Source organism: Pyricularia oryzae, chromosome 2 (genome assembly GCF_000002495.2).
Source record: "Pyricularia oryzae 70-15 chromosome 2, whole genome shotgun sequence".
Lineage (NCBI taxonomy): Eukaryota > Fungi > Ascomycota > Sordariomycetes > Magnaporthales > Pyriculariaceae > Pyricularia > Pyricularia oryzae.
The window spans coordinates 5892900-5907421 of record NC_017850.1 but is presented as its reverse complement, the minus strand read 5'-3'; the positions used below and the strand labels follow the sequence as shown (position 1 = coordinate 5907421).

The following is a 14522-nucleotide window of genomic DNA, read 5'->3' as shown; positions in this document are numbered from 1 at the left end:
GGGCTTTCGATACTTGCTCCACACCACCACAGTTTGTGGTTTGTCCATGGCCCCACAGTCGGCAATTTTGACGGTTCCTGCAGTCCGCTTTGGAACATTTCCTCCATTCTTCGATGATCTTGGCGGGTCCTTGGCTTCAATGGCACTTGGACAGTGGACACCTACCTCCCTTTACAGCACCTTCCACTACAATAGTACAGTTCAGTACCTGCTGTAATTACTCAGGTTGTAGACAGATAAGCGAACCTTGTAGAGATTTTAAAAAATGATTGATTGACATGCACAGCAAATAAGCTACCTGCCTCACTACTAGCCTAGAGTCTAGTTTTGGTAGCAGCCATGCATGCATGCACTTGGTCATAATGGAACAGGGAGTCTCCGGGGTTCATGGTCGCTCGCCCCCTTATTCATAACCTACCGTTGGATTTTTTATTTTATTTTTCTGCGCTCGGGGGTTTTCCTCGCTCTGTTTTTCGGTTCATCGTTTTTTTTATTTTTTTGTTTTTTCGAGCTAAATGGCCGATCACCCGATTCCGAACGCAACGCAAGGTCAGCACGAATTTGGTGACTTTCTGCTAAACCACGATTACTACGCACAAAAAGGATGGATGATCCTGTCACGTCCTCGTCTGGTCTCGGTGGCAGCTTCTGAGGCAACCTTGCTGCCATCTTGAGATTAGACTGAGCAGTGACGTCCTGTGTGGGTATAACACATTTTTACCAAAAATCGACCTGTCTGGCCTTCGCCAATCCCACCTTGGAACCTAGATCTAGTGCCGATTTCGCGTCTCTTCAAACCACCATGGCAGACGAGCCTAGGCCAGAGCACGAGGTCGGCCAAGGAATAGGTTCCTCGGTTGGTAAAGATACCACCGATCCCACAGAAGTACCTCCTTCCCCAACGGATCAACCGGTTCAGCCAGTTCAGCAACCCCACGGCATATACGCTGGTGGCGTTGGCGATGGTGATGGCAGTGATGTTGGCGATGACGACGATGATGGAGTCAGTGGAGAGCTCTGTGGTTTTTGAGACTTGAAAATACCCTTGTCTCATGCTGTCACTGACATCAAGTCTCGCTTCCCCTCCAGGACGCCGACTCTGCACTCGATGTACGATCCATAGGGACGGTCAGCGACTCCCTGACGTCGAGCATCCTGAGGTTCCGCGTGGAGAATGGTCGGACGTACCATTCATACAAAGACGGTTGTAAGTTGCAACATTAGGATGCCAGTAAATCTCTCTGCCAATTCCCAGTTGCTAATCAAGATCCAAGCTTATTTCATGCCAAACGATGATGTGCGTGTTTTGCCCTTTTTCAAAGTCAGATGATGGAAACAAAAACACGGCAGATCCCTGAAAAGTTCCAATTACTAAACATGACATTATCCAGAGAGAAAACGAACGATTGAGTAAGAAATCCTCTCCTCTCGCATATGGCAATTAGACCTCCGGATTCTAGCTAACAATAGAATAGATCTGCAGCACAACCTGTGCATGATGACCATTGGCTGGAAGCTGTACATATCCCCGATCGACCAGAGGCCTGTCAATCGAGTACTTGACATCGGCTGTGGTACCGGTGTCTGGTCCATGGAGTTTGGTATGCTATTGCTGCTCCCACCCGATGACTGTCATCAGGAGGATACCGAGTTTTCCTTTTCCTTTCTTTTGCTACCAAAAAGCTGACGGGTATTTATGACCACAAGCCGATGACCATCCAGAGGCTCATGTCATTGGCATTGATCTTAGTCCAATACAGCCTAGCTTGTAAGTCCTCTTGTACAAGGACAGGACCATGGTTATCGCTACTGGATCGTTAATTTGACGTGTTTCCGCCAACAGCGTTCCTCCAAATGTTAGTTATTACATTGACGACGTAGAGGCCGAGTGGACATACAGCACACCTTTCGATTTTATTTTCACCCGAATGATGCTGGGCTGTATCAGGAACTGGCCAGAATTCTTTCAGCAGAGTTTTGAGTGCGTCAAGTCCTCTTTCTGTCCTGTGGTGACTCGCTCTTCACTCCCCATAACGATGAAACAACATGGACTAACTGTTGGTAATCCGCAGTAATTTAACACCTGGCGGCTATTTGGAAAGCTTTGAGCCTGTCTTTCCAGTACGCTGTGAAGACGACACTTATCCGCAAGAATGTGCCCTTCGCAAGTGGTTTGATCTCTTAGATGAGGGTACGAAAAAAGTTAGGTCTGAGCTCCCTCCGTTGGAGGTGCAGAAACAAAGACTAGTCGACGCCGGCTTCGTCAACATTGTGACGAGGGAGTACAAGTGGCCGATGAACACTTGGCCGAGCGACAAGAAGCAAAAGGAATTCGGCTCGCTCGTCCTGGCGAACCTGGAAGAAGGGATCCAGGGCATGACCATGGCCATGTTCACGAGAGTACTCGGCTGGACAAAGGAACAGGTTGAGCTTTTCCTCGTGGATGTACGAAAGGACATTCGCAACACCAATATGCATGTTTACTATCCCATGTAAGTTTCCGAATTATGTCCTTTTGATTTTTATGTGGCCTTTTCTGCAAAGTCTGACAGTTTCTGTCTTGTTCCAGCGCTGTGATTTCAGCACAAAAGCCCGAACAATGACGACGTCTCACAGCCACAGCAAATATCTGCACGTCTGTGTTTTCAAGAGTCTCTCTGCTGCGAAGTTGCAGCGGTTTATCATCATCATATCTGCGCGAATACCCAATATCCTGAAGAGCCCATAATCCCATTCTTGGTAAGCTTGCAGTTCTCGCTCACCAGGACCAGCCTTGCCTGGATCTTTCGTTCGCAGTAATCAGTTGGGTTAACTTGTCCTCCAGGGCATCGAGGCTCATATCCAGCAGCTTTTGAAGAGGGCCAGAGTCTTGTCTTGGTCCCAAGATAGAAATATCAACGTTGATGCCACCTCGCATTTCTCTCCACGCCTTCGCGAAGCGCATATCAGGATTTAATCTCATTGAGCTGCTGGGTTTTCCGCCAAACGGCTTCCAAGGGTATTCGTCGGGCTTACACCTATCCCAGTCACCCTTTGGTGTTGCTTGGATGACATCACCATCCCCAGAGAATTTGGGTGGAGGGGGGACCACGCCGTCGTTCAAGTATGCCTTAATTTTGCACATGGTGCATAAGGATACAGATGCAATGGAGCAGTGGCCTTCGCTCTGCTGCTCCAGAAACCCAGCGTCGACGAAGCGGCGGCTCATGGCGAGCCCATTCTGCATTGGCGTGACAGGATCAAATGTGTTGGAAACAAAGAGGATGGGGAACGCCGTTTTGATGGCTGGCCCGCCTTCCTGTGGCATCGTCGTGTCTAGGTCGAAGTCGGGAGGGTCGACAGGATTTATTCTCCACCCGTTGCATCCTGCCATTTGCAACGCCCACTGTAATAGAAGGGTGTTTGTTTTGTCAGAGGTTCCAGCTTGTAATTTTTGAAAGTGGGAACGCTTACATAGTCAGCAAACTTAGAGGTCTCGGCCAGCTTCTCGAAAGATTCTCGCAAGTCGGCTAAAGACTCATTCCACTATAAAAGGTGGCTTGTTTAATGACATATATTTCACTTGATCAGAGGGCCTGATGAACAAGTTAGGTTGCAAAAAGCTACTACTGAATGATGAAGAACCAACCACTCACATTGAACCGCAGATCGCTGCAGATTATACCCAAACGGGCATCGTTGGGTTGTTCTACCGCCTGAAATCTTGTAGAGCAAACTGGACTCAGATCCGGTGGGATCACAAGCCTTGCGAGGTCCAATTCCAGCTCAATGAAGCCCAGTAGGAGGGCAAGCACGGGGAATGCTGTCGTGGGCACGCTCAACCACCTGAACACAACAGTGTGGATGTCACTGGCCCGAACAACGATTGGCATCCGCACATCGGTAGAGGTCACGATCAAGGGTTCTTTCTCCAGTTTCGACATGATGTTATTGTATCGCTGCTTCAGGTCTTTGGGCTCCTGACCCGGGCGGTAAAAGAAGCATTTCTCGCGAGCCTCGTAGCAGTACCTGAAAAAGGAGTTGAAAACTGCATCTGCGTCTGTTATGAAGGCAGCAATTTCCTGTGTGACGTGAGTTTTTGGATCTCTCTATCCAAGAGTTTTTTTCTTCGTTTTCTTTTTTACAACGAGACTTACGTTTTTGCGGTATATATCCAGACTTACAACACCATCGAGTACCATACGGCCAACCTTGTCGGCTGAGGTAAGTACATGGTTCTCCGTCAGTTCTGTGTCGTGTTTCTATTTTAGGCTTTCTCGGGGAGCTGAAAGCTTACGGAACATGGAAGCAAAGGTGCCCCCTAGGACTGTGCCATAGCTGAAACCCCAGTACACCAACTTGCCGCGCGTGTCAAGTCGGGGGTCCTCAGATGGCTTGACTGATGGGACGAGCTTTTTGGCACTGTCATCTTGAGGCGGCCGGGCCTTGGCTCTCTCGTCCATCCACAAGTCCCAGGCCTCTACTATACTCAGCAAATCCCTGGCAACATTCGGGGTGCCGATATGTCTGAGGATACTATCACGCCCATCTTTTTTCCCGCAAAGATTGTTCAGACCCTTCATCCTGGTGGCATATTGCCCCAAGGACTTGTCCGAAGAGTTGGCCAGCCCAATCTCGACAAGCTGGAGCACATAGGTCAGTCTGTGAAGCAGCGCCGTGTTGCGCTCAACCAAGGTGGGCGGGTTGTCGACACCGTAGTCGTCCAGAAAACAGTCTGCAGGGGGCCAGGTGAAGCCAACTCCGCGAGGATCGAAGCTCACGACGTCACGGTCCGAGCTGACGATTGCCGACAACTTTGGCCCTGCCGCAAGTACGGCCTGCACGCCGGAGCCACCTGGGCCACCGGGGTTGACGATCAATGGCGAAACAGAGAAGTTGCTGGCCGGATCGCAGATCGAATGGCCCTTGCCGGGAAGCATGACCAGGGCAATGTGAACCTTGGGGTTAGCCGACGAGGCTTTGAGTGGACGGCTGTAGTCCATGGGCACTGTGAGGCGTGCACATAACAGCCCGAGTGGGAGGTGGCGGTAGCACGGAACCCATGTCAGCTTTTCGCTGGGCGTGATGGCGTTCCAGTCGGTGTCAGGGACGCTGGCGCCCTGTGGTTTTGGTTTGTGGTCTCGGGTGGTCCAAGATGGCGAAGACGGCATTTGATTACACATAAATAAAAATACCAACGCGCCAATAATGATGACGATGCTTTCTTTTAATCCACCACCCTTCTTCGTGGGCCGAGGTGCCGCGGATGGAGATGTTGAATCGTTGATTTTTGCCATGGTCAAGGCATTAATGGGTTCAGCTGTGTAGCTGCTTTTCGTGGGTTGGGAGCAGATGGAACTTTAAATAAAAGGTAGGTAAGCACTCTCCTGCACGTCTTTATAAAGACCTCAGCTCGGGGACAAATCAAACTCTTTCGGATCCCGCATTCGGGCGCGGGGCACAGCACGGCAGATCAACATTATTTCCGACCAGTCAGAAGAAGGAATTCCTCCTTTTCAATAGGTTCGAAACCCAGATACAAAATGGGCATTGATAGCCCCGACCTCGTTTGACTGCCTGGTATATCGTCATAGATGGGCTTGGAGTACTTTTTCACACTTGTTCCACCTTTCCACGCAGCCCTCTCATGCCGAAGGAAACTGATCAATCGTCCTAGCCAGCTGCTTAATCTCAGTTGTAAACGAAACACCCCCACTGCCACCGCCCATCATTGCGGCCATCATACCAGTCTCGTCCGCGATCATCATCTTTGCCTGCATCGAACGGCCCAAGACGTCCTTGAACATGGGCGAAGACTCGGGATTCTGGGGCTTCACCTTGGCGGCCAAGATCTGGAACGTGCGGAGCACAAAATCTCACATAAAGTACACCATTTTCTTACTATTTGCGGGCGTGTTAAAGGTCTGGTTGAGGTTGGGTTGCATGGCCGGGTGCTCGATGAGCAGCTTGCAGAGCTGCTGGTGGACCTTGAACAGGTGCTTATGTTTCGGGTGAGCATCCGCGGCGTGGCGGAACCGCAAGAAGTAGTCGGCAAAGTCGACGCGGGCCGTCGTGTTGACGTCTGGCGAGAGGAATTGTTGGGTTGCGTCCGGGATGGGAATTTCCGCGGGCTAATTCGGGTCAGGTGCCATCTTTAAGGTAAGTTGAGTGCGTTTGTTATCTGATAGTGATTAAGTGTGTATGTGTGCGTCTTTGGGTCGGACGGAACTGAAGATGTTTGGTTTTGAGGTTGAGAGTAAACAAATATCTAAATAAACGCGAAGGAATTCATATGGGATGTCATGTGAGGGCGCGGGGGTTTGTCCTTGATTTTCTAGCCTTCTATAATCGATGGATCTACATAGAAATAACAGGGAATAATAAAAGACGCCTGGATCAAATATGCATGCCGTTGATTGGCAGCTCATTACGGAAAAGCAACTGTTGTCTCGTGAGCCAGTTTTGCGTCTGGAAACGTGATTTGGTATATATGTCATGAAGCTTTGCTTTATATGTCGCTTTCTCCAATTCCCATATATTCATTGCATCACTATTTTCTCAACGTTCAGCTGTGCAATTGTATACGTAGTAGGGCACTGAAGTGTGACCTTCGACTCTAGGAAGAGACATTCCCAACTGCAACGAAAGAGGTGGATCAAGGAGATTGGCGACGCTGTCCAGCAATACATCCTTGCTTGCGCCGTTACCTCTCCAATATGAATGTCGTAGGCGAAATGTCTTCGAGTGACAGACTGGATATGGTCGTCATCATTACCAAAAGAGAATTACGATTCGTTTTTTTTTTTTTTTTTTTTTTACAAGACTGGTCACTTGTTCGAGACCACTTCAACTGTAAAGTAAATGGAACCCAGAATAATCGCGCCGTAAAGCTCCGAGGTCGCAACACGGCGGAGCCGCTTCGTCTGCCAGATCTACTTGTGGGCTGTATGCCTTCCCCATAACGTTCCGCCTCGGCGGGCGCAACGGCGCGTTCCCCAACACCTAGGTAGCTTAGAACGCTAAGGACCTTGCTTTCCACGCCATTCTTGCCACTATAGAGCATTCGATACATGGTAACCAAGTGAGGTAGTATACTGAAAGCATTAACTGTCTGTTACCCGGTGTGACTAATGAACGGAGAACGAATAATCGAGCATCGGAAAACGCTCGTCTATCCACCTACACAGGAGTGTTATTTGGCAAGCAGCGCGCACGCTAAAGGAGCTACTGACCCAGGCTGACAACTTAGACTCGCAAGCCCCGCAAAGCACTGAAATTGACAGCTGGAGCTCCCCAGGCTGGGAAAACAAAAACCACCTACAGGCCGTAGCTGCAGACAGCTTGTGAGAGTCCAGAGCCCCGCAAGAGACAGACGTGCGTCATCGGACCCCCACAGTCTCTCTCTACTTGTCTCCGCGTACCGAACCTGATTCGATCAAGGTCCCTTACCTCAACTCTTTGATTATTCGGACTCAGTCCCGGATGATCCCAAGGCGTGCGGCTGAATCAAACTTGCGGAATTGATCTGCTTACGAACGTCCTTCGGCCCCTCAACCGACGAATTCATCTGTCCAGCATGCATATTTACCCCCTCTTGTCAACTTCGCCATAGGCCCGACATTCATCTCATTCGCGAAAGTGAGCTACCGAGGAACCTAGGGTACCTCAAGGTACCTCGCCTACCTCAGGAAGGGCAGAAGGAACCTACGCGTCGTTCCGATCCTTCCGAAACCAAAAATAAAATAAAAAATCCACACAGCCCGCGCCAATTCGAACCGTGTGCGAATAAGCAGCAAACCATGGGTAACAGCATCAACAACGACAAACCCTTGTCGCCGTTTGCTGAGAAGCATATATCCTTTGATGATGGCCACTCGAGCGCCTCTGACGAGGACCAGAAGGCGGTAGAGGTACAGTCGAGACCCTCCCGGAGTCCCCGGCCTGAAGCACCGCTCCAATCAGCTGGTGCGACTCTCTCCTGCACCTCATACCGCCTCGAATATCTTGAAGACCAGTCGCGCCCTCTTTCTGGGCTCTTGTCTATCGAATCTACCGCCGCACAATATTCCAGCCTTCACCGCGCTGAACCCAGTACTGATGTGGCCCCCCCATAATTTGCTCAGGTCCTCTTCGATCCTACAAACCCTTACAGGCGCAAAAGCTCTCTCGTGGCCTCGGAGGCCACTTTAACACGACCCCGACGCGCGCCGCTACCTACTCCCGATAAGGCACAGTGCATTGTCCACCAACTCATAGAGAGTCAGAGGAAGCTGAGTGAGGGAAGCAACCAAAATAGCCAGGATCATGGACCACATAACGCCGTAACCGGCGATCGCCAGAAAGAGCGACGCAAAGGCCGCAGCAGTCCCTTGTCGCAAGCACTCCACCCATCTGTAGAGCAGGGAGGGGACAAAGCTGTTGATCCCGTGGGAACAAGCAGCCGTGAAAGCAGCAATGGAACCGCTAATCCCGGTCTGAAGCGCCGCTTCGACTATCTCGAGGCTCCTAGCGATAGCAGTGATGCAGGACAAGTCGATGAGCATCATTGGCGGCATCGCATATCCAAATCCCAGGCTGACATCGACATGGCCGGTCCATCCGCGGATCTACCAGAGGTCCTGCACAGTCGGCTTCTCACCAAGAAGCAGCTAAGCGAGATGGCATGGGGTGTGCGCGAGCTGAGCCGTCGCCTTGGCAGCATGCGACTGAAGTTCCGGGTCAAATCCATCTTCCTCCTCACCAAGATCTACGACGAGGACCTCATACCCAAAACGCGTGAACTTACCCGTTGGCTGTTGGACAAGGACAGAGATGTCAAGTATACCGTCTGGGTCGAAAGGTCTCTCAAAGAAAATAAGAAGTTCGACGCCCTTGGCCTCCTCAACGAGCTGCAGCATGACTACCAGTCAAGTGGAGACCCGGCGGACGAGGAGGGTGCCAAAGGTGTGTCGCGGCGTTTGCGGTACTGGGACGAGAATATTTGCCGGACGCGCCCTCACACCTTTGACTTTGTAATAACGCTTGGCGGTGATGGCACTGTACTTTATGCAAGCTGGTTGTTCCAGCGTATTGTGCCGCCGGTCTTGAGCTTTGCGCTGGGTAGCTTGGGTTTCCTCACAAAGTTTGACTTTGATGAGCACAAAGACATTCTGACAACAGCCTTTAACCATGGAGTCACTGTTAGTCTGAGACTCAGGTTCGAAGGGACCATCATGCGGAGCACCAGACAAAAGAAAGTGGATGAGGCTGGAAACTCGAGCGCGGCTAGTGATGAATCTACATCACCAAAAGACGAAAGAGTGGACGCCGAAGCCCAGAAGAAACGTGATCTAGTGGAGGAGCTCATCGGCGAGGAGAAAGACGACGAGCACACACACAGGCCAGATGGAACCTACGAAATATTGAACGAGGTTGTCATTGACAGAGGTCCCAACCCAAGTAAGTTGGAGCCCTCTCCTGAGATGCACCAAAGCAGTGCGTGTAACAATGATCACACGACTAACAGCTATGTCAAGCAATGTCATATTTGGAGATATTTGGGGACGATGAACACTTCACGTCGGTGCTGGCAGACGGAATCTGCGTGTCAACTCCGACAGGCTCGACAGCCTACAATCTAGCATCAGGCGGTTCGCTCTGCCACCCAGAAAACCCAGTCATGCTTGTTACGTCCATCTGTCCACACACTCTTTCTTTCCGACCCATCATCCTTCCAGACACCATTGTCCTTCGTGTCGGCGTCCCTTACGGGGCGAGAACCGGCTCGTGGGCCAGCTTCGACGGGCGGGAGCGCATCGAGCTGCACCCTGGCGATTATGTCACCATCAGCGCCAGCAGATACCCCTTCGCCTCAGTGCAGGCGCCCGGTAGACGCAGCGAAGACTGGGTGAACAGTATCAGTGCTAAGCTTGGATGGAACACGAGACAGAAGCAGAAGGCTTTCAGCGAGTGGCAGACTTGATTACTGATCGCACATCTGAATGCATAGTTCAGAACAAGTGCTTTTCACTGCGATACAGGAGTTGTCGCATGCTGCATCATCGCTCTCGTTATCCCCCAGCTGGCAGGATCTCGAAACCTGTCGAATAAACTCCATCTCATCAAGTCTATCAGTGCTTTGGTACACGCTGGTCACAGTGAGTGGCAGGCAAGCAGACCTAGCTCTACATCTTTTGCATAGATTACATAGCTATTGCTCTTACTTGTTAGCATTCACGATGGCCTCTTAACGGATTCACTCGTTCACCCCCGCCGTTCTTATCTCCTGAAGCCTGCGACGACGAGTTGGTTGCGATACGGTCACGGTGTACAAAGGAAGGTGGAACAAAAGTCCGTGTGTGTGGTATGATGTACAGCTTCGGTGTCATTGAATGCGATGTACAGCGTGAGCTATTAGTGGAACTGGGATACTCACGCACTAAAACTGATCAACCTACTGGCGGTGATCTTCGTCATCTCTTGATATACAAAGCACAAGATGAACGAATCTTGTGTCAGGTAGGCTATGTCTGCGTGGTAAAAAGAGGCATCTTCCTTGGAGTGGCGCGAATGTTCTTTTTTTTTTGTCGGGATCAGCCGACCGGAACAGCCATGTCACAGCCGATCTGACAAGTAGATCCCCGACCCATCCCTCTCTCCGATCCGCTTCAAGGAAAGTGCCATACCGTTTGAGGACTTTCGCCCTCGACTCAATTCTCCGCAGACCAAAGTTCAAGGTAGCCTACAACAACCCTGCTATACCGGAACTCTCGCTTGGCTCACCTACGATTTTTTTTATTTTTTTTTTTACCATGAGACCTTGTATGTCCCCCCAGCCCGTCACCGACCTGGCTGCCTGGGCGATTAGAAGATCCAGAGTGCAAATCAAAACAGGCAGATTTCTCCGTGTAACTGTTTTTGAGCAAGGCTATGACGTCGAGACCAAAAAGCTGTCTTTTTCCCCGTTCTCGTTCATTGACATGATACACACGCGTTGTTGCTCTAGGTGTCTTGGACCGTCGGCGATATTTCCATGATCTTTCCACCTGCCCAGCTGAGATTGCAACAAAATTAGAAACAGAGGGAGAAGAGAAAATAAACCCCCAAAGGAGAGAATCCAGGCATGTACAGAAAAGAAAAAAGAAGCAAGAATTACTTTTAGAATACAATCGGTTCTGGCTGTTTCACTACATGGTAATGTGACAATATGGGGACAGTATGAAATAGACCAAAGGAGCACCGCCTCCGATGAATTGGGAAAGAAAACAGCAAAAACACATTTTGCCCCGCCGGTGTGGGAAATGACAGGCAAGGAAGGAGAAATGCTTTTTTTTTTTTTTTTTTTTTTTGGTTCGGAGCGAGGTCCGTCAGGCAACTTCCTTGTTCAGTCTGGACTTGTAACTTTTACCCAACTAATAATCAAGCCTGAACTTGACATCAGACCGACCTTGCTAAGGTGGGCTGAACAATTCTTTCCCTCCCTCTTCTTATTCTTTCTTTCCTGAGACCAAACGAGAGGCGGGGACATGACTCTGGGATTGCCGTTCCTTGGCAGTAAAATACTGAAGCTCGGGCTAGCTGAGGGACTGGACCTGCGGGGATTTTTCGACCATGGACTTTCTTTCAAGTGATGCAGAGCCCGTTTCCGAGGAGTGCCTAGCACCGTTTTGTTGGCATGTGCAATCCAAGGTTCTCGCTGGCTCTGTCGGATACCCGCACCCGTCAAAGAGTCGGAATGGAGTGAAGGGTGGGAGGCAGAGAGCAGATGGGTCCCAACATCGTATTTCGTTGTGGAACAAGCTTCGTACAAAAGTTGAAAGTGCTGCTGAAGTGAACATAATAGTTAAAATATCTGTCGGCCGCGCTCTATTTTTACAGCTGGGGTTCCCAATTACATATAAACCCAACGCCCTTTAGAAAACAAAAGACCCCCAAACTATGAACAGAATAAATCGGTAAAGTAGGTCAAGGGGAAGTAAAATAATAAAAAAAAACCCCATTCCTCTCATGCACTCTGAAGCCAGCAGCTTTACCGCACACCTACTCCGTGGACAAAGGCAAGCTCCAGAGCCCAAGCAATCCAAGCGATGGGGTGAGAAAGGCTTGGGAGTTGTCCTAAAGATTGCCAGGCCTTGTGTGTCTACCTCTCATTCACCGACCGTGCGGGGGCATCGTGGTTGGGGGACTTTGAACCGAGGCCGTGCGCAGATTTCGGAAATGGTGCTGGTATAATATGGTTCTTTGTTTGGTATAATCGTCATCCCTTTTTCTTCCGCGTATATAAACCCCATCCTGGCCAGTATCCTTTACTCGGCGCTATCTTCAATATCCGCATCCGCGTCTGTGATAGTCTCGACAAAGGTCATCGTCAAGCCCTTGTCACCATCAACGTTCAGATTGACGGCATCAAGGGCCGAGTCACTCCTCGAGAAGAGCCTGGGGATTGATGGAACGCCAACGGGGATGGCAATGTCGCGAGCGACTAGCTCAGGTGAGTTTCTAAGCGCTGTTGCTCGTATACCTTCAGTCAGTAAAGTGTCCGCTCAGGGCTTTGCCACAACTTTTGTTGTAAAAAAGTCCCTGGAGGAATGTGCAAGGGCATGCTGGAGCGGGACACAACCAGCCCAGATGCCAAGTCACAAAGCCAGCCACTCACAGGCAGGGATTCCAGATCGAACATACATGGTCGTCACCTTGACTTTTTGGCTCACACCGAGGTCACGCTTCTTGCGCTCCTTGCCCTTAGCGGCACCACCAGCAGGGTTGTTGTTAACGACAATACCAACGCCAGCCTTCTGGCTGCCCTCGCCGGTGCCCAGGCTGATGATGGGACCCTTGGTGAGAGCCTTCTCGGCAAATGCAAGCGCAGCCTGGAAGCTTGCGAGGTCGCGCTTGGCGACGGCAGGGGCCTCATCGTCCTCTTCGGACTCAGCCTCCACCTCGGCAGACTCGGTGTCCCTCTTGGTGACGGCGGAGGTCTTCTCTTCGGGCTCGGTGTCCTCTTCAGCGGCCTCTCCCTCCTGGCGGGGGGCGATGGCCTTGCCCATACCCTGGAGAGCAGCGATCTGCTGAGCCTATGCAAAGGATAGTATCAGATGTTGATCATAGAAGAAGAATACCCAAGTCAAGGTGATGATCTTACCTGTTGCTCAAGGGCCGGATTCGGGGCCGAGGCGGCGTCGGCGGTGGCGGGTGCGGAAACGATCTGTGCGGGCTGTTGCTGCGACGCCGCGTTCGACACTGGCGCGGCTGCTGCGGCTGCTGCACCCGGTGCCGAGGCGATCGCCGCCGCTCCAGCCTTCTTTCCACCCTTTGCAGGAGCGGCACCGTTAGCAGCGTTCACCGCGGCACCTTCAAGGGCATTCATTAGGCTAGAAACCTCTTCTCCTCCTTTGAAACTAATTTCACCATCACCTGTTGCCCCATATTGTCAGTAAGGTATTCGAATGTATGTGCGTGTATGCACAAGCTTGGTCCTTTATGCTGGGGTTGAACTGACCAACGACCAAGGCGGGCGAGTAGGCACCGAGGTTGATATTAAGAGGCACGGCAACGGCCATGCCGGCCAGGCCGATTAGGGTAGCGAAGCGGTAGTTGACCATTGTGAAAGATGTGTGCTGATCACTTGCGGAGCGATCTAAATAGGGCGAGGGATGACTGGGGTGAATAAAAAACAGAGAAAGAGACCAGTCTTGTGGGGTTGTTGTTTAAGTTGTAATAGGATACACACGACCAGCGGCACCGACCAGCGAAGAGCAAAAAGAATGGCTTGAATAAAAAGGGGTGTTAAAAGGGGATGATTTATGAGCACAGCTGATGGAAAATGACTACGGAGGAAAGCGTAAGCATGGTTGTCGGGAGGTGTGTAAGATATATACTTTCCATTGAGTTTACAAACAGCAACCTCAGCTTGAATCAGGATGGCCAGGAGGCCTAGCATAAGAGGAGACTGCCAAGACTCCAGGGGTCTTCTGGGTGAGGCTTGACGCGACGTTGATCAAAGAAGCTGCAGGCCCAGAGGCTGCCCATGGGGGTCCACTCGAGTCGAGAATGACCGGGGAGGTGTCTGGGGAGGCATTGGGATGCTCAAGCAAGAAAGCAAGCAGTAGGCCCCACTCGAACAACGGCCGAATACACGGGCTAGAACGACGAAGGCACCGAGTATCTTGTTTAGAACCCCAGCTAGGGACTTGGAAGAAGAAGAAAAAAGGTTACTTGTTGGGGTGAAGGTTCATCTCCTCAGCTGAGCCAAGAGAACAACAGGCATGACAGAGAGTTCAAGGATGGGATCGCGAGGAACTCGCTGAGATCGGGTCGTGACTGCTGATCCGTCACGATATTGCTTGATACTATCGCTATTATTGAACATCAATACTGTCGACAACTGTGATAGCCTGAGCGGCAGTCCTTGACAGCCATGCGCCAAGAGATATGGTACAGAGTCTTGAAACGCAAATCAACGAACAAGCTGCAAACAAAGTTGCCAAAAGGGGCAGAACTGCGGAGGCAAGCTAATACTACCACCTCATTTTTGGTAGACCAGCATACCTGGTGCTGTAAAGTAG

At 50.8% G+C, this 14522-nt stretch overlaps 5 protein-coding genes across 5 annotated transcripts; 2 read left to right on the top strand and 3 right to left on the bottom strand.

Moving 5' to 3' along the window:
* Nucleotides 1–210: 210 nt before the first annotated feature.
* MGG_08161 (uncharacterized protein) lies at nt 211–3616 on the top strand. The gene is made up of 10 exons (XM_003715083.1): nt 211–1003; nt 1090–1207; nt 1275–1297; nt 1392–1410; nt 1476–1601; nt 1708–1768; nt 1844–1981; nt 2073–2492; nt 2570–2739; nt 2825–3616. The coding sequence occupies exons 1-9, from the start codon at nt 803–805 to the stop codon at nt 2601–2603; spliced, it is 1140 nt and encodes a 379-aa protein (XP_003715131.1). The 5' UTR covers nt 211–802; the 3' UTR covers nt 2604–2739; nt 2825–3616.
* Nucleotides 2408–5336, bottom strand: MGG_12304 (uncharacterized protein). The gene is made up of 5 exons (XM_003715082.1): nt 4277–5336; nt 4137–4198; nt 3636–4061; nt 3454–3525; nt 2408–3385 (listed from the first exon to the last, which is right to left on the bottom strand). The coding sequence occupies exons 1-5, from the start codon at nt 5274–5276 to the stop codon at nt 2759–2761; spliced, it is 2187 nt and encodes a 728-aa protein (XP_003715130.1). The 5' UTR covers nt 5277–5336; the 3' UTR covers nt 2408–2758.
* A 288-nt stretch (nt 5337–5624) lies between these two features.
* MGG_12303 (uncharacterized protein) lies at nt 5625–5924 on the bottom strand (the record flags this gene model as incomplete). The annotated part of the gene is made up of 2 exons (XM_003715081.1): nt 5625–5854; nt 5882–5924. 2 exons carry the CDS (start codon nt 5922–5924, stop codon nt 5625–5627), a joined length of 273 nt encoding a protein of 90 aa, XP_003715129.1.
* Nucleotides 5925–7352: 1428 nt separating this feature from the next.
* MGG_08159 (ATP NAD kinase) lies at nt 7353–11139 on the top strand. Its single transcript, XM_003715080.1, has 3 exons — nt 7353–7889; nt 8103–9417; nt 9495–11139. Exons 1-3 carry the CDS (start codon nt 7779–7781, stop codon nt 9938–9940), a joined length of 1872 nt encoding a protein of 623 aa, XP_003715128.1. The 5' UTR covers nt 7353–7778; the 3' UTR covers nt 9941–11139.
* A 588-nt stretch (nt 11140–11727) lies between these two features.
* On the bottom strand, nt 11728–13848 carry MGG_08158 (uncharacterized protein). Its single transcript, XM_003715079.1, has 5 exons — nt 13457–13848; nt 13337–13371; nt 13100–13267; nt 12640–13031; nt 11728–12463 (listed from the first exon to the last, which is right to left on the bottom strand). The coding sequence occupies exons 1-5, from the start codon at nt 13557–13559 to the stop codon at nt 12457–12459; spliced, it is 705 nt and encodes a 234-aa protein (XP_003715127.1). The 5' UTR covers nt 13560–13848; the 3' UTR covers nt 11728–12456.
* Nucleotides 13849–14522: the final 674 nt, after the last annotated feature.

Bases quoted from the DNA above. Each gene is read 5' to 3' on its own strand.
- MGG_08161 (XM_003715083.1), top strand. From the start codon at position 803: ATGGCAGACGAGCCTAGGCCAGAGCACGAGGTCGGCCAAGGAATAGGT. The intron at 1,602-1,707 runs GTATGCTATTGC...TATGACCACAAG, and splicing joins TGTCTGGTCCATGGAGTTTG to CCGATGACCATCCAGAGGCT. The intron at 1,769-1,843 runs GTAAGTCCTCTT...TTCCGCCAACAG, and splicing joins AGTCCAATACAGCCTAGCTT to CGTTCCTCCAAATGTTAGTT.
- MGG_12304 (XM_003715082.1), bottom strand. From the start codon at position 5,276: ATGGCAAAAATCAACGATTCAACATCTCCATCCGCGGCACCTCGGCCC. The intron at 4,199-4,276 runs GTAAGCTTTCAG...TACTTACCTCAG, and splicing joins CACCTTTGCTTCCATGTTCC to CCGACAAGGTTGGCCGTATG. The intron at 3,386-3,453 runs GTAAGCGTTCCC...CTTCTATTACAG, and splicing joins CCTCTAAGTTTGCTGACTAT to TGGGCGTTGCAAATGGCAGG.
- MGG_08159 (XM_003715080.1), top strand. From the start codon at position 7,779: ATGGGTAACAGCATCAACAACGACAAACCCTTGTCGCCGTTTGCTGAG. The intron at 7,890-8,102 runs GTACAGTCGAGA...TAATTTGCTCAG, and splicing joins AGGACCAGAAGGCGGTAGAG to GTCCTCTTCGATCCTACAAA. The intron at 9,418-9,494 runs GTAAGTTGGAGC...AGCTATGTCAAG, and splicing joins TGACAGAGGTCCCAACCCAA to CAATGTCATATTTGGAGATA.
- MGG_08158 (XM_003715079.1), bottom strand. From the start codon at position 13,559: ATGGTCAACTACCGCTTCGCTACCCTAATCGGCCTGGCCGGCATGGCC. The intron at 13,372-13,456 runs GTCAGTTCAACC...ATGGGGCAACAG, and splicing joins CTCGCCCGCCTTGGTCGTTG to GTGATGGTGAAATTAGTTTC. The intron at 13,032-13,099 runs GTAAGATCATCA...TCCTTTGCATAG, and splicing joins ATCCGGCCCTTGAGCAACAG to GCTCAGCAGATCGCTGCTCT.